We start from the raw sequence: 24,422 nt of genomic DNA, 5'->3' as shown, positions 1-24,422 counted from the left end.
ACAAACGAGACTCGTTGTTGTTGCTGTTGTTGATTATTAGTTTTCCCTTTTTGCGAGTTTAGAAACTGCAGAAAAGCAAATGTGTAATGGGAGTGTATCGAGCGATTTGTGGGTCTATTCAAGCGTATCCAAACTCCATCTTGAAAGCGGAGCTTCCACGAGCCAAATCCGAGAAATCTGAGATTGACTTGATTTTTGCTAAATTTGCGTTTTTTTTTTTGTTCTGTTATTTTGTTTTCAACAGAATAATAACGAACAATAAATATAAGCGTCGCGACCAATTCACGGGAATAATATCATAAAAAAATAAGTAATACAATATACGAGAAAAATACAGGCGGCGATCGCGTTAACAGGGCCGAAACCGAAGCGAACCGAACGGTCAACGATCACCCCGGCGCCGAGGGGGTGTTGGAGTAAATATTGTGTTATGGGCCAAAAGCAACAACAACAATAATAACAACAAAATCAACAACAAACAACAAAAACCACTTTAATCGCACTGGCCGTGTTCGTTGTAATGATAGTTAACTACGCACGCGAACAACTGCCACGGTAATCGAGTATTCGAGTATTCGCGTATTTGTATTCTTTATTTCTTTTCTTTTGCTTTCTTCTCGTTAAACACAAAATAACTTTTGACTTTGCTTGATTTTCGTATGGCTTTCAACTTGTTGACCAAGCAAAACACCGAACTCCAATTCCGACGTAACGTCAGCGCCAAACGACCGTCAATAATAAGATTCAGTTGAGTGCGGTGTGACCGTTTCCGAGCAACGCTCAAAATCTCCCTCTTGATTTGATCGATAACAGCGGCATATCGATTGAATATGGCGCATTTTATTTGTGTATTTAAATATGAGCAGCTGTAATGTTATTTTAGAGAAAATTAAAAAGACTGTTATTTTTGTTTCGACCGTATAAATGCTGATGTTTATTAAGGCAATTACTAATAATATTAATATAGCAGTTCCTATGGCCAACTAGAATATGGCTAATCAATTATGTTGCAAAGCCTAGCCATATAAAATATGACATCAAAATGCCTTAAAAAACCAATGTTAACTTTTCGTCAACTGTTAAGTGCTGGCCACTGTTATGTACACTGTTAACAGCGTGAACTTTACTCTAGTTCCAAATGCAAAACAGCTGAGCGAGCGTGAACTGAACTATTTTCGCTATTGGCAAAAAATTGACAGCGATAATAATAAAGATAATATAAACAAATAGTTTTTGTAATAATGAGCACGCTTGAGAGCGACGGCTGGCAAGTGGAGGAAACAATAACGCTAATCGGCATATTGAAATCACTGAAAGAGTCGAATGGAGCCGGCAAAATGTGCAAATTCGACTGGTTGCAGGTGGCCAACCAAATGGCCCAAAACGGCGTCAATCGCAGCATTTTGGAGCTGCGCGAAAGATTCAAACAACTACGAATGGATTACCGGGAGGCAAATGTTTGCGATAGCACCTGTCAGTACTATAACTACCTGAACGATCTGCTGGCGGATGAATTGTGGCAACAGGAACAGGCTGACGAGCAGGAGGAGGAGGATGACTTTGAGGCAGAAGAGCAGGAGCAGAAATATGCGCATACGCTGGAGTGTAAACTGGGAGAGAATTTGTCACCCATTACATGCTAATGTATACATATAACTTCTCTTAGATAACGGGGAACCCACAAATCGCTGCTTGGATTCAGCTGGCAAGGCACAGTTGCGCTGCAAGTGGGCCGAGGGCGAGGTGGAGGCATTTCTCGGCATGATTACGACGCTGAAGCTGCAGACGCCGCTGCTGCGCAAGCGGAATGCGAAGGTGTTCAAGCTGCTCTCCAGGGAGATGGCCAAGCGTCACTTTGCCAAGCGACCCGATCAGCTGCGTGTCAAATATCACCAGCTGCGCCGCCAATATGCCAAGGCGCGCAATGGCGGCGACAGTTTCGAGCACTTTGAGGAGATGCACGCCCTGCTCAATGGAACGCTGCAGCAGGCGGAGAGCAGCGGCGCCGAGCTGGAGAGCGATTCAAATGAGAGCGGCGAGGAGGAGGGCGATGCCGCTGCTGCGGGCGGCTTGGACAGCGAATCTGAAAGTATATTAGCTTATTCCCAATGCCACACATCCCATTCCACAACTAATCCATTTGCAGGTGCCCTGATCAGTGCAGCAATACCCTCGAATGTGCGGGTAAAGTGGGCAGAGGGCGAGGTGGATGTCTTCCTGGACATCATAAGGAGCATGGGACTGCAGGCGGCGCTGTTGCGCAAGCGCAATGCCAAAATCTTCAAGCTGCTCTCCAAGGAAATGTCAAAGAGATCCTTTGACAAGGCGCCCGAAAAGCTGCGCATCAAATTCCAGCATCTGAGACGGCAATACAACAAGGCCAAAGCTGGCGGCGAAACCTTTGAGCACTTTGAGGCCATGCACCAGCTGCTGAATCCCGCCAAGAAATCAAACGCTGATGCCGAGCTAAACTTTAGCACTGGCACCGAGAGCGACTGCATCTACAGCGACGAGGATGAGGCGGAGGCAGCTCAACGCAATCGTTGGTTGAAATGCACGAAACAATTTCATCTTGTTACTCACCTCAAGAAACACTTTAATTTTAGGCCACCCGGACACGTATTACTGGACAGATGACGAAGTGGACGCATTCCTGGCTATCATCAAGCAGCAGAATCTATTCCGTGCCCTCGATGGCTCCAAGAAGCGCAACTTCAAGACGCTGGCCTACATCTCCAGCCTGCTGGCCAAGCAATCGTATCAAAGGACGCCGCATCAGTTGCGCAACAAGTTGCGCCTGTTGCTCCGTCGCTATCGGGAGGTCAAAAAGGATGGGCTGAAGAATGTGCGAATGCTGCCGCGCCACTTTGACATGTTCGACGATCTGATGCAGAAGAAGCGCACCACAGCCAAAGCAAAACCAGATGGCCACAAATCCCTGCTGAAAACGCCTCAAACGCCTACAAAATCTGAGCAAGCCGAGCTCGAAAGTGACAGCGATGCGAGCAGCTCCGGCTTCAGTTGCGATCTGTTGCGTGCGGCTGGGGAGAGTGAGGACTTTAAGGATACATTCGAGTTGGCAGCGGAGCCAACGCCACTGGAGCTCCTCACCAGCATCAGTGAGGGTCAGAAGCAGCTGCTGGCAACCCTAACCGATTCCCACGAGAGATTCCTGCGGCAACAGCGCGATATGCAACAACAATTCCTGCAGCAAATTTCAAATATAATGCGGCAGGAGCGTGAGGCAACATTCCGTATGCTGAGGGAACTGATACAGCCCAAGTGACTGGGCCTGAATTAAATGAAGTTCGCTTTTAATTAATTATATTAAGCACTGAACGAACACAGATTCGAAAACTCATTTCAAGCTTCTAAAACTTTTATTAAATTGAATTTGAAGTTATTTGCAAAAGTTGAGTCATTATTTATCTGTGTGAATCGGTTGTGTTCTAGTTTTTTGTGTTTGTTTTTTTTTTTACCTTAGTTGCCTTGATGCGTTTCTTGTTTTCATGCAATTCATTATGAATTTCATTTTAATTTTTTAATTTTCTTTATTTAATAACTATTCAAATATTTATAATGTATATGTAATTTTGAGAGCTTTGGTTTTGATATGCTACATGGTTTTTTTTATATTTTTATTCTCTTTTTTTTTTTGTTTTGCTTTGCTCTTGGGATTAAGTTAATGTTGTATTTAGTTTTTGGTTTTCCTTTTAACATTAAGCTTGTAATTTGTTTGGTTTGTGTTCATTGTTATTCATTTAGTTATGTATACATATGTATTTTACTCACAACAACTAAGCAAGCTCATCATAAAATGTGTGCCATCCAAAAAATACAAGTATTTTTATTGCGCAATTGTCTAATAAAAATGAATCTGGCATTTAACATACGTATTTTCTTGCTTTGTCTAATTTTGTATACATATTTATGTTTGTCAATTAAATGGTTTAACTAAAAACCGACAACTAATAATATGCTGCTGATATACATATGTAATATGTAAGTATCTATGTGTATTTGCATATGTTACGCTCAGGCACAAAGTGTAAATTACAAATATTTCAATATTACTCTGCAATATTTTATCGTTTTTTTTTTTTGTTTTTTGTTTAACTATCATATGATTTTAAACATAAACTAGACAAAATCGAACGGCATTTTCGAGTACTAAGTAGTATTTAATTCATTTGTATATTGTTTAAGAAACATAAATACATATCTCGTTTTAGGTAGCGGTGTTTTCGTTTAATCTCAATTGGTGTATTCTTTTTTTGTTATTTATCTATGTAAGTTATTTTTTATCGCTTGTCAATTTGTCTCTTAGAGCACGGCTCGGGCTAAAGTCTACTTTCAGGCGGCGCTTGGCTGCTCTGGTCACACTGTCGCTGTCGCTGTTGCTGTTGCTGGCGGGCTGGCGGCAAAAGCTTTGCTTGAGTTGGCGTCTGTTGCTGCTGCTGCTGCGCGTTTGCTGCTGCTGCTGCTGCTTGCTGTCTGTTTTTTTTTTGTGTTTTTGGTATTTTTATGCGTAGTTTATAACAACAATAACAGTGTGTGTTTGTTATGTGTGTGTGTGTGTGTGTGTCGTTTGTGTTGTGTATAAGAATACTTTTGTATTTGTTTTTTGTTTTTTTGTTTAACAATCTAAGAGCTTATTGGCTCGGGCAGTGGATTCTCAGTGATGCGTATCTTGTTGCTGTGTGTGCCAAAGTAGAGAGTGCCGGATGTGTCAGTGGTGGTGACATATGCTCGATTGCCATTCCCATTGCCATTGTCCGCCGCATCCGGATCCGCATCGCTTGTCAATTCGCTTGCATTATTGTTCTCGCCGCTGCCGCTGCAATTGATGGCCGTCTCGCGCAGTCGATTGCCGACGCGCAGGCTCAGCTGACGCTGGCGCTCTCGCTCTCGCTCCTGGGCGGCCAGCAATTGTTCCTCGCGAAAGTTGGCAAAGAATATCGATGAGTACGTGTGATATTTGGTGCCGCAGGGTGAGCTGGCTGGCGTTGACAGCGGCGTTGCTGTTGTTGTTGTGTTGTTGTAGTTGTTGTTGTCGTTGTCATTGTTGTTGTTGTTGGAGTTGTAGTTGTAGTTGTAGTTGTATATTTACATATATATTGTGGAGGGGGGAAGGTAGTAGTAGTTTGGCTTTTGTTATTTACGTTACGTTACTTTTGAGCATGTTAGTTTGTAGAGTATTAAAAGTTCTTTTTGTTATTGTTGTTCATATTTTTTATTTTTGATGGGTGTTCTTTATACACTTTCTATAAGGATTTGCTGCTGTTTTTGGTTTGTTTTCAATGTGTATTCGTATTGAGTATGAATGTGTGTGTATGTGTTGGTGTGTGTGTGTTTGTTGCTGTGTGCGTGCATTGATGATTGTTGCTTTAGCCATTGTTTTTGTTTTTTTTTCACTTGATGTTGCTGCGATTTGTAGCTGTTGTTGTTGTTGTTGTTGTTGTAGTTGGTATTTGCTGTTCTTGTTGTTCTAGCGCTGTTGATGCTGATGAGCTTTTGATTCATGATGTCGAGGCGTTTATGAATAATGTTCTTGATGATGCGATGCGATTGAGGCAGACAGATTAAGAGAGTGAGGGAGAGAGAGAGAGAGAGAGCGCTCTGAATGCACTTAATTGATTGGTGAGAGGAGGGCGCCACCTTCTGTCGGCTGCTGTGAAGAGACAGAGACTCGGAAACCACAAGAAAAAAAAACATATTTAACAGTGGGAGACAGAGAGAGAGAGAGAAAGTAAGCGAAATTGTGCTTTTTGTTCAGCTCAAATGATTTGGAATTTTTTGAATCGTTCGTTGACTTTGTTCATTTATTTAGAATTCAAATATACAACAAAAGCTTACAATTTGTGACATTTGTTTTTGCATAGCTTCATATAAGATAATATATATATATATATATATATATATATATATATATATATATAGTATATATATCTTTTTATATAAGTATTTTTTTTATCGTTTTTTTTATATACGTTTTTCTTCTTTTTTTTTTTTGTGTATAGCACTGTCCTGTATGTATGTATATTTGTAGGTTTATGTATATATATATAAACTTATTGCTTTAACACATTTACGCATTGCCTGTGTGTTGCTTTGTATATAAATGTATGTGTGTGTGTGTGTGTGTGTGAGTGTGGATCTAAGCAACGAGCGCCCAAGTACAGCACAATAATCAGAAATACAAAATAATATGTGTAAGTAATGTTTTTTTTTTTATTCGTTTTAACAACTGCATTTGCTGTCGATTTAATATAACAACTTTCAACTTACAGTTAAATGTCTCAAACTAATACACATACGTAATACGTAAGAACTAATCATAATAGAAAAATGTATAGCGTAATACACAATACAGAAACAAAAGATAACAGAAAATCACAGAAAACGAAAAACAAAAGAAAAATGCATACCAATAAAAGACAACTTGTTGCTGTCCTCTCTATATGCGTGTGTTTGAAGATGTGTCTCGGTTGTGTGTGTGTGTGTGTGTTGTTCTCAGCGTGCTGTGCTTTCATCTCTGTTACTGTGTCTCTTCCAATTTCAATCTTTCACTCGTTTGTCTGCGCTCTGGCTCACGCCCACGCCCATTGCAACTCCAATTTTGAGCGGCGCTCACTGAGCTCATTGCACGCAAAGCTCAATTTGCGTGGAACTACTCCGACTGGCCATTGACATTTTGCGTGCCAGCTTTTGCAGGGAGCCAACAGCTACGCATTTGCAATTTAACGGTTTAATTCATTTCAATTATTTGGCGTGTAAATAAACAAAACAAATAAATCATCAAATAAATTATATTTATATATATATATTAATATATGGAATTAAATAAGTGCGGGAAATAAACGATATACTACAAAGCAAAATAAAGAGTCAAGTGCTTCTAGCGGATAGTTATAGAAACAGAGAGAGCGACTAGCGAGCAGCTGCATTTGCTTGGAAAGGGTATTTAAAACTGTAAACCTATAAGCAAACTACAGATGTATGCACGTGTGCCATTGTTTGTCACCTGCAGCCGAAAGCTCTCAGACACAAACACATGCACGCATCGCATACGCATACGCATTGTACTCAATTTCTTCCAAAAGCTCACCAATACTTGTGCATGCAAATGGCAAACAACTTTCGGGTTTATGTGTGTGTTTGTGTGTGTGTTTTTTCTTTTATAGCATTTACTACTTGTTCTATTTGTTTTATTTGCATTATTATTGTATTCATTTAATTAGCTAAATGCATTTCAACTATGTTTTGATTTTCTTGCTGTCATTTTTCTACTGAGGTTTTTCGGAGACTATTTTTGTTGTTGGTGTATTATTTATTGGCATAAATGTTAATTGTATGTGTTTGTGTGTGTATGTATGTGTGTACAAATATACATACCATATATAAATATAGTTTATAATTGTTGTTGCGCATAGATTGCGTTAATTGTCGCATTACATTATTGATAAGAGAATTGATAATTTGAGAAAACAAAAAGAATAATTCAGAAATCGAATTTTTATTTGATGCAGCAAATTCGACAACGTTGTAGGGTCATGAAATTAAATGAATTTCGATTTGATATACAGTTTTGGATTATTTTTTTTTTTTGTAAATTTATTTTTTAAGGTTAGTTTCGGCGCCCAAGGTCGTGTGCATATATGGTTTATTATTTATTTTTTTGTTGGATGGATGCATGACGAGAGAGGCAGGCGAGGATGGTCGGCCAGGCGTTACAAGATATTTCGCATGTGTATTTTTTTTTAGGTGTGTGTGTGTGTGTGTTGCGTGTCGTGTTTTAAGAGAGATGGGGGAGGTAGTTGTGGGAGGGTGGATTTTTATTTTGTTGTTTTTGTTTTTGTTGTTGTATGTTGTTTAGCAAAAAACAAGCAGTTTGGAGAAAGAAAAAAGAAATGAAAAACAAAGTAATGAACATATTGAAATATTTTTTTTTCATGTTTTTCGATACGAAAATGCGTTTGGTAGGTTTTTTTTTTTTAAGGGGGGGGAGGGATTTGAATTTTGTTTTAGAATTTTGCTGTATTCGTGTGTATTTTTGGGGACCTACACGACCTGGCTAACACTCTAACTAAAAAAAATTTTGGGATTGGGGTGTATTGAAAGAAGTAAACGCTTGAGTTTCAACAACTTTTTGTTTTAAAGATTTCAATTTTATTTATTTTAATCATAATTTTCGTTTTTCCATTTTCCATTTTTCGTTTTTTTTTTTTGTTAATGCGTACAAATATTTTGGCTAACAACATAAATAGAATTTTTCTTTGGTTTTTATTTTTTTTCTTTCATTTTTTCTTTTTTTGCCAATTCATAATACTTATATCAAATTTTGAACAATATTTATGTTATTTTTGGTTAGTTTTAGAAATTTCGATTGCTTGTTGAAAGCGCTTGAAAAGCTTTTTTCGTAACTAATTTGATTTTCAATATGCAAACATGAGGCGTCTTTAGGCTAAGTTTAGTTAAAGTAGTGGGAAGAAAGGCGACTTGAATGTAACTCTATATAAGATCTATGCTATAAGATCTATGTAGATAACACACGTGCAGGCTGCAGCGGCATTTTTGATTGTAATGAATCGAGTCCATTGCTTGAGGGGGGAGGGCAGTTGAGACAACAACAATCTGTTGGGATTGGTTGTCTCGAGACACAGTCTTGATTGATCGGAAATACTGCATTGATTTGAACTGAACTGAGTAGTAGTTGTAGTAGTAATAGTAGTAGAGTAGTAGTAGTAGTAGTAGTAATGGGTACTAACTTATAGTTAACTGTTTTGCTCATTCGAATGTATACCAATTGAGGGGTGGTATCTGAAGTTGGACTATAGTAGAAGAAGTAGTAGTAGTAGTAGTAGTAGTAGCAGGTAGGTTGTAATAGGTGGTAAGTAGATTGTTTTTAGTATTAGATATTTTGTAGATTTTTGTTGTAGCAGATATATTTATAGGTTGGTTGAGGTTCAGTTGTTCAGTGTGTGCGGTGTTTTCTAACACTTACCATAGCCCTCGCCCTGCAAGAACAGCCGAAAGGCCTCGGCCAACTTGGCCGGTTGCTCCTCTAGCACCATAGCGCAATCAGAGATCTGCAACACAACAAACAGAAAGAAAACAAAAATGATTTAAGTATTAAGTATTAAAAGATTAAAGTATTCGAATGAACCTTCATCCAGGATGAGTTTGTTGGATCCAAGCGACCATTGAATGTCACCGTATCATCAACGTGCGGCGACAGCGAACCCGTTATATTGATAACGGGCATCTTAAGCGTAGTGGCTGCCGTCTCAGCACCGGGTGTTCCTGGCGGTGTGCGCGCCAAATGCAAATCATTGCGATGAATATAGGCATTGATGAGCATGGCCAGATTAGTGGGATTGACGCCGCGCTCAAAGTGCTGCTTGTACATCTGCACCAGATCATGATTGCGCTCCTCCGGATTGCGTCCGAAATGATGCCACATCAGATAATCGATGACGCCCTGTGTCATCCCCTTGGTGCGCAAGAATCGCGCATTGAAACTCTGATAGCCCCACTCAATCCAGCCAGATTGTGTCGACACACAGTTGATCAGGCACAGGGCGCCCACCTTATCCGGATGCCCGTGGGCGAAACGTGCCAGAATATTCGCACCAGCACCAACTCCAAAGCCAATCACCGACTTCAAACCAAAATGCGACAACACAAACAGCAGCTGTGCGGCCAGATCATCCATCGTTGGATACACATAGCTAAAATACACAAAGAACGTTTATTATTGTTAGTCTTAAATGAAATGGGTTGCAAGTGGCAGCTAAATATGAGAACGACAACAAATATCTCACTACATTTTAATGTTACAATTTGAACTTAAATCAATGTTACAAATAATGCGAATTAACTAAAGTTTTAATGCGCTTTTACGCAATTATTTGAAGTACTTTTAAAGTACTTTTTGCCAAACAAAATTGCAATTATTATCTTGTTAAATCAAATCCATGCAATTAAGATTCATAAATGTTTTAAAACAACTTGTGCCAAACAAGGCACTTAAAATTATCTTAAGCTTTAATACTCTTTTCTGTATTTTTATTAAAACATTATTAGCTGAATCTTTAATGCGCTTTTCCAATCAAATCAATGTTATTAAGATTCTCAAAGCTTGAAAGTAAAGTAAAACAAATATTTAATTATAAAATTAATTAAAGACCCTTGTGTCAAAAAAGTAAATAATTATTAAAAATATTTTCAAGTAAATTAAATGGAATTAATACACTCAAAAGTTGATATTTACTTTGCAAATATTAATATTTCACTTGTAATGTTATTTAATTTAAATAATTTTTGGCTTTTTCTGTGTTGAATAAGTTGACATTATATAAAAAAAATATATTCAATAAAAAAAAATATATAAAAAATATAATTTTTTTTTTAAAACTTAAAAAAAATATTTTAATATATATATATTTTAAAAAAATTTATATTATTTTATAGCCACTTTGTTCTACTTACTCCTCTGGCAATGTAGGCGCGCCCTCCTCCTGACCGGGTGCAGTTACATGATACACACAGAAGTTCTCCAACAGGCCGCGCATAACCGGAAAGTTGAAGAAGCCAGCAAAACTGGTGGCATCTGATCAGAGTGAAGAATGCATTGTTGCATTGTTGATGATGATTTCAAAAATAGTAGAAATGATTGAACTTACAGTTGAGTCCCAGATCGTGGTAGGTCACTATGGCCGGCTTTGAGGTGTCGCCCTGTATGGCGACATGTATGTCACCCTTGTCTGTGGGCACACGTCGCTGTTCGCATGCCTCCAGTATGGAGCCGCGTGCATTGGGGAATTGCAGCTGCACCGAGCGCAGTTCGATGTCATCCATGGGATCAACGGGCATAGTGCTATATACGCATATATATATATATATATATATATATATAGAATGATAAGCAGTTTAATTAATGGCTCAAGGGGTTGTTCAAATTTAAACTATGATTTATATATTTGTGTGTGTGATTTTTATTTTCTCTTTTTTTAGTGGGTCACTCTCATAAATTTTGCATCCGGCGGGCTGCTGATTCAGTGTGCTGGTTGATCATCATAAATGTTGTTCTATTTCTTATGAGTTGTAGTCGATTCGGGCTCTAAGGCTACATAAATGTGTGAGTGTTTTTTTTTTTTGTTTGATTTGTTTTGTTTTTGTCTCGTTACGCGTCTAAAGGCGGCTAAGTAACTAAATTACAAGTTGCATTAAGAAGAAAACTCAAGATTTGTAAATGAATATATTGATTATAGTATTGTATATAAATATTTTGCTTAACATTCATTTTATGTACGAGATGCGATTTGAGAGACAGACGGGCAGATGCGTTTTTTGGTTTCGTAATAGTATTATTATTAATATTAATATTAATATTATTGTATAAATTGTATTGTTTTTTGTTAGGATTGTCAAACTGAAAAATATTCTCGCTATGCACAAAATACGTACAAACAAAAGTATGGCAAACATTCTATAGTGAGTACAGACTATATATGTATATATCAAATCAAACAACTAAAGAATAAAACAATTTGTGTAACTTGATTTTTGTGTGTGTGTTGGTTGAGTGGGTGTTTTTTGTGGGCGGGTTCAGTATTACGCGACTTATAATACATATATATATCTTACACATGACGGGGGGTGGGGGAGGAGAGCTTTTGGGTTTTTTTAATTTTCGTTTCTTTTTTTTTAGAACAGTTTTGGATCGTTAACGATTTGATCTGTTTGTGGTTGTGGCTTACCCCAGCAGATGTGCCTCCTCGGCAGTGTGTGTTGGTGCTGATGGCATCTTGGTGTTCAGTGTCTTACCAGTTTTGTCGCGGTCTCTGAAATAAATACTATGAGCATGCAAGCAAAGAACCGAAAACACAAAAATCGAGAGAGGCAATTTGCTTAATTTACTTTAAATACAAATCAACAACTCAAAACTCTTTCCATTTCATCTCCGATTTTCTTTCGTTAACCAACAAGAAAATCGAAGATTTTCATAAATTTCATAATTACTTTATTTATTTTTATTTTTTATTTTTATTATTGTAATCAACTAAATACACACTAAGTATGTATGTTTATAATATGTGTATGTACGATTGCGATTTCTTTCTTTAAATGTGTATTGAGAATTGAGTAATAGATTTTCAAGAGAGAGAGAGAGAGAGACAGAAAGATAGAGAGAGAGAGAGAGAAAGAGTCAAGTTAAGGGAATATTGGCCCCATAATGAATAAAATGCCAATGATGATTGGGAGTTGGAAGTAGATGATTTCGTTGTCGATGTATATAGATGAGGATGAGAATGGGAATGAGAATTGCTCTACACGAGTGCTCCTCGCTACGTACAACGACAATACGTTACATAAACCTAAATACATGAGTCACGCAATGTCATTCGGGGTAAATGTCGACAATAACAAAAAAAAAAAAAAAAAGAAAAAAACAACAAACAACTGGCGCCAGAAATATGAGCTTCCACCCAGTCCGACTGTCCCCTCCTCTCTTGTGCCGCCACAAAATTAGTTTACTCTGTTAATGCTGAAGCGAACAGAGCCTGCGTCTAGGTACCAAACTACTAATTTGGCTCACAGCTTTTGGCCATGCTTAATTATTATGCGGCACATACACAGATACTTATATGAGCATATACATAATTTTTGGTGCCTGTCTAGCGCTCCAAATCCAATTAGATGTTGCCCTGCCTTGAGCGAAAGACTGTAATTCAGTTGGGCCTCATAAGAGCAGCCGTGCCGAAATTGAAGTCTTGCCAGGGAATTTATTTTTGAGACATGGGAATAATCTACGCAAAATACGGAGAAGGTATTTTAAGTGGTTTTATAAATGGAAGGCCAGATACAACACTGTTTAAAGCTTTTAAAATTCCCTTCACTTTCCGAGCTAATCCCACAGCAGCAGGCAAAGTGAAAGCGATGTGTGTGTGTGGGTGGGCAGGCACTCAGCCAAAAAACAAAAACACACACACATATACCGTTAATCAGCAGTTGTTCTTGCTACATCTGCTTCTGCTTCTGCTTCTGTTTGCACTCGCGTATTATTTGCGTTTGTTATTGCGAACGGGCTGAAGCGGTCAACAACTAACCGGTTAGGACCGGTGAAACCCAAACAGAACTTGAGCACAGCGAAAAGTGCAATGACTGAAGTAACAGTGTAAACAGAGCTTTAATTTGTGATGAGCTTCACTCGCACACACACACACACACACTGACAGATCTACACACATACATATCCATTAATTGTGTCAAACAAACAAATCAGTGTCTGTTCGTGTGTGTGTGTTCTAACGGATATGTTAATTAAAGCACTTGCTGATGAGCGACTAATCAACATAAATACTAATAATTGTAAAGAACGTGTACTCAAGTCGAACTCTCGCCGCCACAAGTAGAACAAAAATGGAACACAGTTAATGGCTGACTAAATTGCGTTGTCGTTTGTCGCTTGTCGTTCGTCGTCAGATTGTCTAGTCAGGTCCCCGTGTGGGTTTGGATTACATTGCACTTTATATTGACAAAACTGCAGGCGGGCTGCTGACCTTGAGCCGGGGCTAACTCAGCAATAAAAATGGGCAAATATATATATATATATGGATATAAAGAAAGTTTACCCCGTATATTTATGTCGATTGGGTGATGTAATTGAGAGAGCGAAATGTGAGCAAATGTGAAAGAAATATACAGATATTCACAATATAATAATATATATATATAAAATACTGTTTACTTTTGGGCAAAAAATATAGGCGAATGCAAATGCTCCAAAACAGAAACACAAAAAGCTCTCACGAACACATGCACAAAACGTGAACGTTAACGTTGGTGTAGAGTAGGTGGGACAAAATGAAAAGTTATGCATTGCGGCGGTGTATGAAAAACAAGGACAACAGCAATCAACAACAGCAATTAAATATATAAGATATGATGGAGTAGTATAAGAAAGTTTTTTGTGCTTCGTCTTTTACTTCTTCTTCTTACTAATTATACTGGTTCTGGTTCTTTCACTTACCTGGCACCACCACCAATAATGACAGCCGGTCGATCCGTGCGCACGAGCTCGTCGCTATCGCCTGGCGAGGATTTGATCGCCTGACCAATGGCACGCTTCACGCTCTCAAAAACGGAGGTGGGCGATGCTGCCTGTGGTTCTGTGGTGGACTGATAGATGGCGCTGCCATTCCCATTCGTCGCTGGCAGCGACACATAGCCGCCCTCTGACTGTGGCATTTTGTTTTTGTAATTGTATTTCTTTTTGGCTTACTTTCTTTCAGTTGCGTTTTGGGTGCTCTCTCTCTTTATATATTTGTGTATATATATATATATATATCTATATATATATATTTTTATTTACATGTGTATGGAGACCTGTCACACTCTCTGACTCCCACAATACTTGGCCTGCTCAGCAGTTAAAACTCTCAGTGCGTTGCCTGTGTGCGTGTGATTGTGTGTGTGTGTGTGTAGATGTGTGTTCGTGTGAGTGAGTAAATGCATGCGATTTGTGCATGTGTGAGTGCGTATGTTTTTTGATTCGCGTGTTGTGTTTTGTGTTCGGTGTCAAATTAAAATAACAATGCGTTCGTTTTTCGTTTTTTTGTTGTGTGTTTAATATATCGTGTGATTCATCAGCAGCCAGCAGTTAAAAACACAATTATATATACATATATAGTGTGTGGTATGCGCATATCAAAATGTATTCCATTCGTCAGTAGCAGCAGCAGGCACAATAAACATAAATTGAATAAACGAAGAAGAAAAAAAAGAGTAATAAATTATAATCAAAAATGACAATCAGCACAACAATCACAAAGAAAGTATTAAGCCCAAATCATGTTAATGCTGATAACGCTACATCAATTTCCTTTAATGTCCTTCACACACAAAAATTTGACTCAATGGCCTAGGTTAGTACTGGTTAATAAGACAGTGTTATTTGGCCAAAAACCATTAATTAATTTAAGTTAAGTTTTGCTCTTATTAAAAGGTACAAATGTTATTTTCTTGCTCAGTTGAGTCCAAGAGATTATATCAAGTGACAAATTATATAATACTCGTCGCCATGTGTGAAGAGCATAATGAGTACATTATGAATAACCACAAGCATTCACCTCATTATTTTTGGTTAGTAAGTGCAACAGCAGCAGCAGCAGCAGAAGCAGCGGCAGCAGCAGCGGCAGCAGTAACAGCAACAACTACAACGAGAATAACATGGGGTATACAAATTGTTGTGTGGCGTCAAAGTTCATACTTGAAACAAGATATGCAGGCCACACACACACACACAGACACACACACTCCCCCGCCACACACACACACACACACACATACACATTTAATGTTGCAGGCAAGCAGCTCTCGACGCAACCCTCTCTCTCTCTCTCTCTCGCTCTTGCATACACAATGTGCATTACATTAACCCAGTTCCACTTCCAGTAAAAGTACCAGTTTCAGTTCTGTGTGTGTGCGAGTGTGTGTGTGTGTGTGTGCGGCTTATCCAAGGGTTTCTCGTTTGAAAAAGCTCTCTGGCCAACCGCATGGAATTTCACACACAGCAGTTTGCACTTCAGCGGGAAGCTGATTAAGTGCGTCACCAAATAAATTTAACACATTTATAAAAAAAATCAAAATAAAAAAAAACTAACGAAATAAAAAAAAAGAGATATGATAGCAAATGAGAAACCTCAACGGTGACGTAAGCTCATATAAGATAAGGGTATACAAAATATATATATAAGAAAAAAAAACACACTCGTTACGATTCTTTTGCGTCTTAGCTATTAAAAAGCAATAGGAAACGACAGAAAAAGGCAAATTCGGCAACTTTTGGCCAACATAGAACCGTAAAATGTTAAATGTATGGGCGGGCTCAAGTGTGAAAACTTTGAACTTACAATTCGCAATCTATTTATTATGCAAAATAAATGATACATTTTTCCTCTTATTTTTTTTGTTGCTGCATAAATTTGTAATAATAGCAATAAAGAGAAAAGAGTAAACTTTTTCCATAAAAGTCAAAATGAAACGCAGATTAAAGCAAAGCAAATAAAATGCGCACAAAACGTTGATTGGATCTCGGCCACTCGAGCACAGCGAGTCATGCTACCTTCTGCCTGCTTGATAAATGTCCGACGACGTACGACGTATCAAATAAAATAATATTTTTATTGCTCAATCCGAAAATACCCTATACTATATATATATATAAATATATATAATTGCGTTAATTGAGTAGAGCCTCTTGTTATCTCTCTGATCGTACAGTTGATCTTGTGATTTTAGTATTGCTGAATATTGATTTCGTGCTAATTATCTATGCACACAGCTATAGACAAATAAATAGCACAAAACAAAAAATAAATGTATTATATATATTGCTATAAAGTGTTTCACAACTTAGTCTGCAAGTTGCTACTGTTTGCTAGACAATTATATGCCGCATTTTGGTATGCCAAGATTTTATACAGTATTTTGGCTTATCAACTTTTTTTTTGGGGTCAGTAAAAAGAAAAAAGTAATTGCCCCACAGGTAATTAAAGCTTTGATTTAAGTTATCAGCCGTTGTTAACAGCGTTTCTTTTTTTGTTTTATAAATCAACATTCAGCCATTGCCTGACTTTATCTGCAGTAACAGCCACTTACTGTTGACCTTTTAGCCTGGCCTAAATAACAGGCGCAAGCTGACTTTGAGTGATTTTATGGCACTCTCAAGTCAAAAGTCATAACGAATGACTTGCAAGGCGATGTTAAAACCATTGGCATATAATTGTAGATTGTATATATGCATATATATATATATATATATATACAAAATAGCACTATTATCAATTGCAGGGCTGACAAGATGACGTCTGTTCTCTGTTGGAAAAGTTTGTCCGGCTTATGTAAGGCGAATCTCCACAGAACTCTTAGCAAACGATAAAAGAATTTTGTTATTTTGTAGTGGGTCCGATACATTGGATAAAAATAGTCATATAAACAGCACATATTTGTTCAAACATTGTATGATATATGATATTGTCTTACGCAGATAATGAAGTGCTTTCATTGTTGGTCAAACAGTGAAATGAGTCCATGCATATCAACCAGAATGCTCGCAAATGGTTTGAGCAGCATTCGTTTATCGTCATGGAATTCCATAAATATCCGTCGGATAAAGCCCCAACAAGAATATATATGGACTAACTTGAAAAAAGCAGACGCTGATACAAAATCCGTGAATAACACAGAATTGTTGAGTTAAATTTATACAACAAAAAAATCAAATAATAAAAGAAATTGGACTAAAAAAGGTTTAATAAACTATTGCTACAATTTCCAACAATAGTCAAAAACATCATTAAAAAACACAAAATGAATTTAAGAAAAATATGAAATTTTCAATTCTGAATTTTGAAAACCCAAAAATATAAAACAGGCTTTGTAATTTTAAAAGGTCAATGATTATATTTTTTAATTATCATGCTCAACGATTGAAACATAAAGAAAATAAGAAATGTTCTAATAAAGCCATAATGCTATTTTGGTGCTCAATTTGCTGTCGCAGCTATATGTATATGATGCCTTGTATAACTGGGCAACCAGGCCAAGCCTGTGGGTTAGCCACAATGCCAATTCCAATAATTGCCCCAGCAGCAGCAATGGGTAGAAATTATTCATAATTACAGCGGCATGTGGAATATGACAAATTGCTAAGATTGCAGTAGAAGGAGTCGCTAGAAGACACGGAGGTGTGAGGCGTCTCTACACTGAGTGGAAAATATTTGTCTACTTTTGTACTGTGTCAATATTTGTACATTCCCAAAATAAATATAAATAAATATGTGATTAGTATTTGAGATGCTTGTGCCACATTCCCTACATGGAAAAACAGCTGTCGACTGTTGCCTTGAGTTCAATTTATGGTTGACTGCACTTAATTGATGTCAATTTGTGCTCGACATTTTCTCGCCGTGTATTTGGCGCAAATATCGATAATTTGGCAGGTCGCCCATGGCAACCGTTGGCAGGTCAACCAAAAACGGCAACAACAAACCCAGCAAATTGTAATAAGTGTGGAGATTCCGGCCTGACCCAAACGAGAAACGATATTTGTTGGCAATTTTTGCAATTGCAATCGCAACTTGGCCAACAAAAAAAGGGCCAACTGAAGAGTACTCAATTTTAGCATAATTTATCAATAAATTCAAGGATCTATCTATCTATCTATCAAAAGCGGCACACATGTGAAATTATTCAAATATGTTGGCAAGGAGCGTGTCGGAGCGGGGATGTGGGGATAAAACAGGTGTAGGGCGACACAATCAAATAAAGGAAATGTCACGCTATATGCCCAGAAGCCGCTGCGGGGGCGGGGTAGGAGCGGATACGCTCAATTCAAAGCGAACGTCACAAGCAACAGAGAAAGAGAGAGGGAGAGGGAGAGAGAGAGAGAGAGAGACGAGAACATCAACAATGTAGTAGTTTCCTGGCCATATTTGTAGTTTGGCAGGATTTTACTGTTACGTGTTTGCAATCGATTTGAGAGTTACATAAAAACAAAGCAGCAAATCAGCAGCAAAGGACCTCAAAGCAGAAAGAGCAAAGCGGCGGCAGAAAGACAGAGCGAGAGAGAGAGAGAGGGAGAAACGGGGCGATGGAGAGCACCTGGCAAAAAGTAATTTAGCAATTTGTAATAAACTCGAAAAAGTTAGGTTAACTGACCTACGCGCCAAATATACACACATACTTACACATCAAATATGCAGACAAGTTAAACAACAATGTCAAACAAAAGAAGCAGGCTAAAAAAGTAAGCGATTGTTTGCCAAGCTGGCGCCGTAATGTTAACAGAACAAACGCCTTCCCAATGGAGCCGCAGGAGCAATAAAATTTAAGCAAACAACGGAGGTCGTTAGTAGAAGAAGTATGTTAGTGTGTGTGTCTGTGTGCCTGTGTGCGTTAGTGTTAGTGTGGAGCTTTTTGTTGGTCTGTCTGCGTTACGTCAGAGTCAATCGGGGCTAGTCAAAATTAACAGCGTGAAGCAAATTAAAAGAAAATAATAAAAGAAATATATATATGTATATGAGATGTATTAGCAGATAAATGTGTGGCAAGCAAGCAGGCAGGAAGAAGACAAACAACAACAACAACAACAACATTTAACATGCAGTGCAATCGTCTAACAGACAACTGTTAACTACTGCTAAAAGCTCAAAGTTCAGCTGTGAGAGAGCCGAGTGTGCTAATTAAAAAAAAAAACAGAAGGAAAATTTAAAACAAATGTATGCAAATGATAAAATGATGCAGGGCGCGTGTGTGTGTTTGTTTTTTTATTCTTTTTTAGTTGGGATGAGCTTAGAAAGAGAAACGTAGTTTGGGAGAGGGGCATAGTAATAGAAGTAATTGGAGTGAATGCAATAACAACAACAACAACAGCAGCAGGAACACCAGCAAGGCAAAACTGATAGTGGCAGTGGCAGAGGAGAGAGATTACATGTGTGTGAGATTACGTGTGCGTGTGTGTTAGTGTTTGTGCGTTTAACTTATGCCTCTGCATGCCGCAATTTTGCATTGTGTTGTTGTTGTTCTTATTTTTGATATTATCACATTGTCTCTTATTTGCATGTGTCGCTGTGTATGTTTGTGTTTGTGTGTGTGTGTGCTGAACACCAAAACTCACCTGACGCTCGTTGTGCTCGTGCTTTCTTCTTTGACGCACTTTCCGCCAACAACAATAACAACAACGACAATAAGAACAAGAACAGCAACAGTAACACAAATCAAGTGCCTCGGCGGGGTTAACGGGCGGGGGAGGGAGGAGTACGCTGTGTGTGTGAGTAGTGGGCAGTCGTTTAGTTGTAAATTTGTGGAAATTTACTGCAAGTTGCGCGATTGTTGTCGGTTGCTGTTTGGATTTCGTTTTTTTGGTTTTTTTTTTATAATGGCAGTTTTCCTTCGTCGTTGATTTTTTACTAAAATTAATACGCACAAAACAACAACAACAATAAGAAGAAGAGTTAGCTCGCGGTACTCTTTTCTATGAAAAAATCAATATTTGTTTGGGTCTTCGAAAATTTTTCACGTTTTACACTTGTGTAATTTGATTCGGTTTCGCGCACGCCCTGCCACAGACACACTCACTATGCAGCATTAGTTTCACTTACAACTGTTTGTTGAACACTAATTCGTTGTTGTTTGTCACAAAAAGAATTAACTTCAATTCCTTAGGACTAAACTCGGTGCAACTCAACTCGATTATGATGAACGCGACAGTGTGACCACAATGAGTAAGCGAAGAATTGTTCGATTTTACTCTTGCTAATCGATAAATTGTGGTGGTTGGTCGACTACAGCCGAGTCACACAAGTTGTTCTATTATAATACTTATCAAGTAAAAAATCAATATTTTTATGAGAAAATGTGAGCTAAACGTAAGTTTTATGATAGTTGCTTGACTTATATTTGAGTTGTTTATTTCTTTATTTAATTTGTTATTTACGTGTCTGTCATTCATCGTTACGTTTCTGCTGTCACTAATAAATTGCTCATCTCTAAACTGACGATATGCTTTCAGCTGCTGCTTAACTTAACAAACAGAAATTTGTTTAGTTCCTGAATGAAAGCCATGCGGCAATAAACGGAAAATATAAAACTCAATGAAAAAAAATAGTATTGAAAAATAAAAGCGGAAAATTGCTCAGGCAATTCAGACATATTGACTATCATTCATCGTAACGATCTTGCAGTCGCTAATAAATTGCTCATCTCTAACCTAAAAGCATGCTTTTAGTTGTTGCTTATTTTATCAAAGATAAATTTGTTTACTTTCTAAATGAAAGCCGTGCAGAAATAGACCGGATGTGTAAAATTTAATGAATAACTAGCGACTGTAACACAATCGTAAAATAAGCGAAGGAAACCAAAAGTTGGAAAAGCAAAAAACAAGGCAAAAAGGTTTGCAGAAACAATACAAAACAACAACAAAATATTCAACTTGAACACAGTTGTAGATAAAAGTTAAGCGACACTGAAAAGAGAATGGTGCGAAGATATACAACACGCTTGAAGCTGGCAAAGCTAAATCAAACCATTGAGTCGAACAAATCCAAACGGGTGTCGAATTCAGGCTGCGATTCAGAGCCAGAGGAGGAGGCGGATGCAGAGGGGGATCAGGATGGGTCACTGGATGATGATGAGAAGCAGGAGTTTGCGCCGCCGCGCTATGTGCTCGAAATGACGCCACATTACACGCATCCGGCGCTAAATGAGGGTCTGTGTCAACGCTACGATCCCGAACGAAAGCTGAGTGTTTTCCCCAGCTGCTCTTTGACAGTGCCACTGGCGCTATACGTCTCCAGCCAGACGACAAGCATTGTGGAGCCGTGCTATCAGCGACCAACTGCACACGACGACTGGATGAAACAACTGCTCAGCCACAAGTGCAGATACCTGAGGGAGACGGGCAAACAGAAGCAGCGCGAACTTAAGCATAAGAATCAAGTCTACAACACGCATCTGTTCGATGCGGCCGAGCAGATAGCGACACAGGATAACGCCTATTTCCGGGATAGCTATGACTATTACTACACCGGCGGCAATCTCAATCTGTTACAGTATTCGACTGCTGGTAATGCAGCCAAAACGCTGGCCATGCATGTGGCAGGCGAACGGTTGCAGCAGCTGCATTTATCCGAGGTGGGCTTGGAGGCGGAACTGTGGCGTCCGCTGCACACTGAATCGCTGGCGGGCATGTCCAGCGAAATCTTTGAGCTGATGCCCGTCAACAGTTTTCGTGTGAATCATGGCAATATGCTGCTCGCCCGCCTGCTCAACGACATTGCCATCTATGAGCTGAAGCTGGACGACGATGCGGATGAGGACGATGACAAGTCATCTAAATATGAGCTGAACTGCCAGGTCAAATATAGCACCCAGGAGGGACCATTCATAAGCGTTGCACAAGCTATTAACCAGCCCCAAATCTTGGCGATTGCTTGTCAGGATCGCAGTGTGCGCTTCAAGGATATTGTGACAGAAGCGGATATCTCAAAGCATGAAGTGAGCATTTTGATGGGCATCCACAAGGCGAGCACCTGGGCCCAGTTGCGCGCCAGTCAGGAACACTGTTTCCACTATGCCTGCCAATCGGCGCTGCTCACCATCGATATGCGTTGCACGAATGAGGCACTGAATCCGTGCTTTGCCAGCAGCGCTTATTCGCCGCAATGCGAGAGCTTCTCGTGTTTGGCTCGCAGCCAGAATCCGAATCATTTGTACTTGGCCAGCAATCATAAGTTGCACTGCCTGGACGTGAGGTGTCTGGGCAAGAAGCTGGCGGATCGTGCCGTCGTCACGTGGACACATCAGATGAGCTATCCGCCCACATTTATGGATGCCATTGCGCACGATGGCAGCGAATATGTGGCCATGGGTTGTGCCTATCCCAGTGAACAGCGGATCTGTGAGCTGAAGGGCGCACTGGCGCAGAGCTGGACCGAGATGAGTTCACCGGCGCTGCCCTATGCGCCGCCCCAGCTGATGGAGGCGCTCGTCGATGGCTGCCAGCACGGCGCCGGCGTCGATGTCTATGCGGATCTGAATGAGCGCGTCAAGTGCTGCATCACTGGCCTCAAATTCGATCGTTTAGAGCAGGCCAGCGATGGCGCCTTCGCCCAGCTCCTCACGGCGAACAGCATCGGGGACGTCATGTGCCAGCGGATGACGCAGCGCGATGATGCGGAGGAGCATGAGGAACGGCGCACCGGCTTGCACGCCAACGAGGCGATCTCCTACTATGCGAGTCTGGTGAAAGTGCATGCGAGGAGGCAACTGAAATGCACCCAGGTCGGGAATATGTCTGTGCTGCGCGACATTATGAAATCGGATGAGGAACGCAATGTGGAGCAGGAGAAACCTTTGATTATCAAGGATGTAACCATCGATTATGGTTTCGATGATTCCGATGATGACAGCGAAGAAGCCGATGAAGCTGATGCGGAAGAGGCAGAGGAGGTGCCGAAGGAAGTGGAGAAGGAGGTGGAGCAGGAGAAGAAGCAGGAGGAGAAGCAGGAGGAGCAGCAGCAGCAGCCAACAACCAGTCAAAATGCTTTACAATTACCAACTCCTCCTCCTCCTCCTCCTCCTCCTGAGAAGACGTCGCCAGCACCCAACACCCAAGTAGTAAAGAAGAAAGCTGTGAATCGTGGTCCCTGGCAAAAGTCGGCCCATCAACTGAGTCGCTTCACGGACATGCTGAGCACCTGTCTGCTCAACATTTGGGATATTGATGAGTTCGATTTGACGCGCGACGTCCACATCGATATGATCGATGAGAAGCTGGAGAGCGAGAAGAAAGAAGCAGCCGCCGAAGAGCGCACAGCTGCCTGGTTGCAGCAAATGCCCCAGCCGGAGGAGCAGTTGGCTGCCAGTCTGCAGGAGGATGAACGCAAGCATTTTGTGCCCGGCACAAATCTGCCGACACATTTCGAGGCACAATATGCCGACTATAAAGAAGTGATCAATGAGTCTGTCCGCATCGATACCACGACAGTCATCAAGACGGAAGATGCCTCGTTCAACGACAGCCTCAACTTCACCAGACAGCCGCATTCCACACTGCGTCCGAGTGAATTCGCGATCATTGAAACGGGTCGTGAGACGAATCCGACGCCTGCCAAACGACGCAAGACCAAATATACAATGGGATTTTAATTTTAAGAATCAAACCCCACAAACCATTTTGACCACTCAATAAACAATTTGGTTTTTCTTTTTCATGTTGAAAATATACCTTCAACTTTATAAATTCTTGAGAATCATAAGACTCAATAAAAGATAGTGAAATAGCTGAAATTCCTATAGAGGAAATCAAGGTTGGAATAAATCAGAGCAAGAAATATCATCAGGCAAGGTAGTCCAGCTATTATATTATAATCCAATCAATTTTCAGAGGAAATCCATACAAATCAAGTCTTGAATAAACATTAGCTAAGCTAATCTAGAACTATATTATAATCCATTCAATCAATTCCTAAACCTTCAACTTATCAGCTTAAAAATGAGCATTTAAATATTTTCCATGCTGTGCCACAGGGTGTCGCCAGTCGGGTTGATCTTAATGATCTCAATTCGCCAATCGCATTGAAATCGCTGAAATTCTGGCTGAGGATCCAATAGAGAAAATCCATGCAAATCAATTCTGGAAGCACCAAACGTTGTCCAGCCAAATATTGAAATTTGCTCAAGCATTGCTCAACCAAGCAACCCAATGAAACTGAGATAAAACAGGGTATTTGTGATCGGGTTGTGCATGAAAACACATCGCTGCCCTGCTCAGACTATTACATTAATAATGGTAAGTTCTATAATTAAATTAAAAATCAAATTAAGATTTCTCGTTTTAAGAAATCCGAAAAACT

At 39.5% G+C, this 24,422-nt stretch overlaps 3 protein-coding genes across 15 annotated transcripts; 2 read left to right on the top strand and 1 right to left on the bottom strand.

Annotated features, from left to right (window-relative positions):
- Positions 1 to 1,195: 1,195 nt before the first annotated feature.
- Positions 1,196 to 3,403, top strand: LOC6560566. Its single transcript, XM_001987251.3, has 4 exons — positions 1,196 to 1,605; positions 1,667 to 2,089; positions 2,147 to 2,542; positions 2,607 to 3,403. The coding sequence occupies exons 1-4, from the start codon at positions 1,242 to 1,244 to the stop codon at positions 3,284 to 3,286; spliced, it is 1,863 nt and encodes a 620-aa protein (XP_001987287.1). The 5' UTR covers positions 1,196 to 1,241; the 3' UTR covers positions 3,287 to 3,403.
- A 1,223-nt stretch (positions 3,404 to 4,626) lies between these two features.
- LOC6560564 (protein NDRG3) lies at positions 4,627 to 20,225 on the bottom strand. 12 transcript variants are annotated; one of them, XM_032733958.1, is made up of 8 exons: positions 19,685 to 20,224; positions 14,036 to 14,456; positions 11,763 to 11,858; positions 10,686 to 10,879; positions 10,492 to 10,612; positions 9,167 to 9,731; positions 9,005 to 9,089; positions 4,630 to 5,021 (listed from the first exon to the last, which is right to left on the bottom strand). In XM_032733958.1, exons 2-8 carry the CDS (start codon positions 14,251 to 14,253, stop codon positions 4,645 to 4,647), a joined length of 1,656 nt encoding a protein of 551 aa, XP_032589849.1. In that variant the 5' UTR covers positions 14,254 to 14,456; positions 19,685 to 20,224; the 3' UTR covers positions 4,630 to 4,644. The 12 variants fall into 12 exon arrangements, with proteins under 12 accessions (XP_032589852.1, XP_032589849.1, XP_032589851.1 ...); XM_032733960.1 differs by having other exon boundaries at positions 11,763 to 11,846; positions 19,685 to 20,223; XM_032733959.1 differs by lacking the exon at positions 19,685 to 20,224 and adding an exon at positions 15,135 to 15,158.
- Positions 20,226 to 20,811: 586 nt separating this feature from the next.
- Positions 20,812 to 23,992, top strand: LOC6559940. 2 transcript variants are annotated; one of them, XM_001987248.3, is made up of 2 exons: positions 20,812 to 20,958; positions 21,015 to 23,992. In XM_001987248.3, the coding sequence occupies exon 2, from the start codon at positions 21,043 to 21,045 to the stop codon at positions 23,713 to 23,715; it is 2,673 nt and encodes an 890-aa protein (XP_001987284.1). In that variant the 5' UTR covers positions 20,812 to 20,958; positions 21,015 to 21,042; the 3' UTR covers positions 23,716 to 23,992. The 2 variants fall into 2 exon arrangements, with proteins under 2 accessions (XP_001987284.1, XP_032591011.1); XM_032735120.2 differs by having other exon boundaries at positions 21,009 to 23,992.
- The last annotated feature ends 430 nt before the right edge of the window (positions 23,993 to 24,422 follow it).

This window comes from Drosophila grimshawi, unplaced genomic scaffold (genome assembly GCF_018153295.1).
Source record: "Drosophila grimshawi isolate 15287-2541.00 unplaced genomic scaffold, ASM1815329v1 contig_1369, whole genome shotgun sequence".
Classification (NCBI taxonomy): domain Eukaryota; kingdom Metazoa; phylum Arthropoda; class Insecta; order Diptera; family Drosophilidae; genus Drosophila; species Drosophila grimshawi.
This window is presented reverse-complemented; position numbering and strand designations above follow the sequence as displayed.

Coding starts and splice junctions, on each gene's coding strand:
- LOC6559940 (XM_001987248.3), top strand. CDS start 21,043: ATGGTGCGAAGATATACAACACGCTTGAAGCTGGCAAAGCTAAATCAA.
- LOC6560566 (XM_001987251.3), top strand. CDS start 1,242: ATGAGCACGCTTGAGAGCGACGGCTGGCAAGTGGAGGAAACAATAACG. Junction 1,606..1,666: donor ATATGCGCATACGCTGGAGT/GTAAACTGGGAG, acceptor AACTTCTCTTAG/ATAACGGGGAACCCACAAAT. Junction 2,543..2,606: donor GGAGGCAGCTCAACGCAATC/GTTGGTTGAAAT, acceptor CTTTAATTTTAG/GCCACCCGGACACGTATTAC.
- LOC6560564 (XM_032733958.1), bottom strand. CDS start 14,253: ATGCCACAGTCAGAGGGCGGCTATGTGTCGCTGCCAGCGACGAATGGG. Junction 11,859..14,035: donor ATTATTGGTGGTGGTGCCAG/GTAAGTGAAAGA, acceptor GCATGCTCATAG/TATTTATTTCAGAGACCGCG. Junction 9,732..10,491: donor GCGCCTACATTGCCAGAGGA/GTAAGTAGAACA, acceptor TGTGTATTTTAG/CTATGTGTATCCAACGATGG.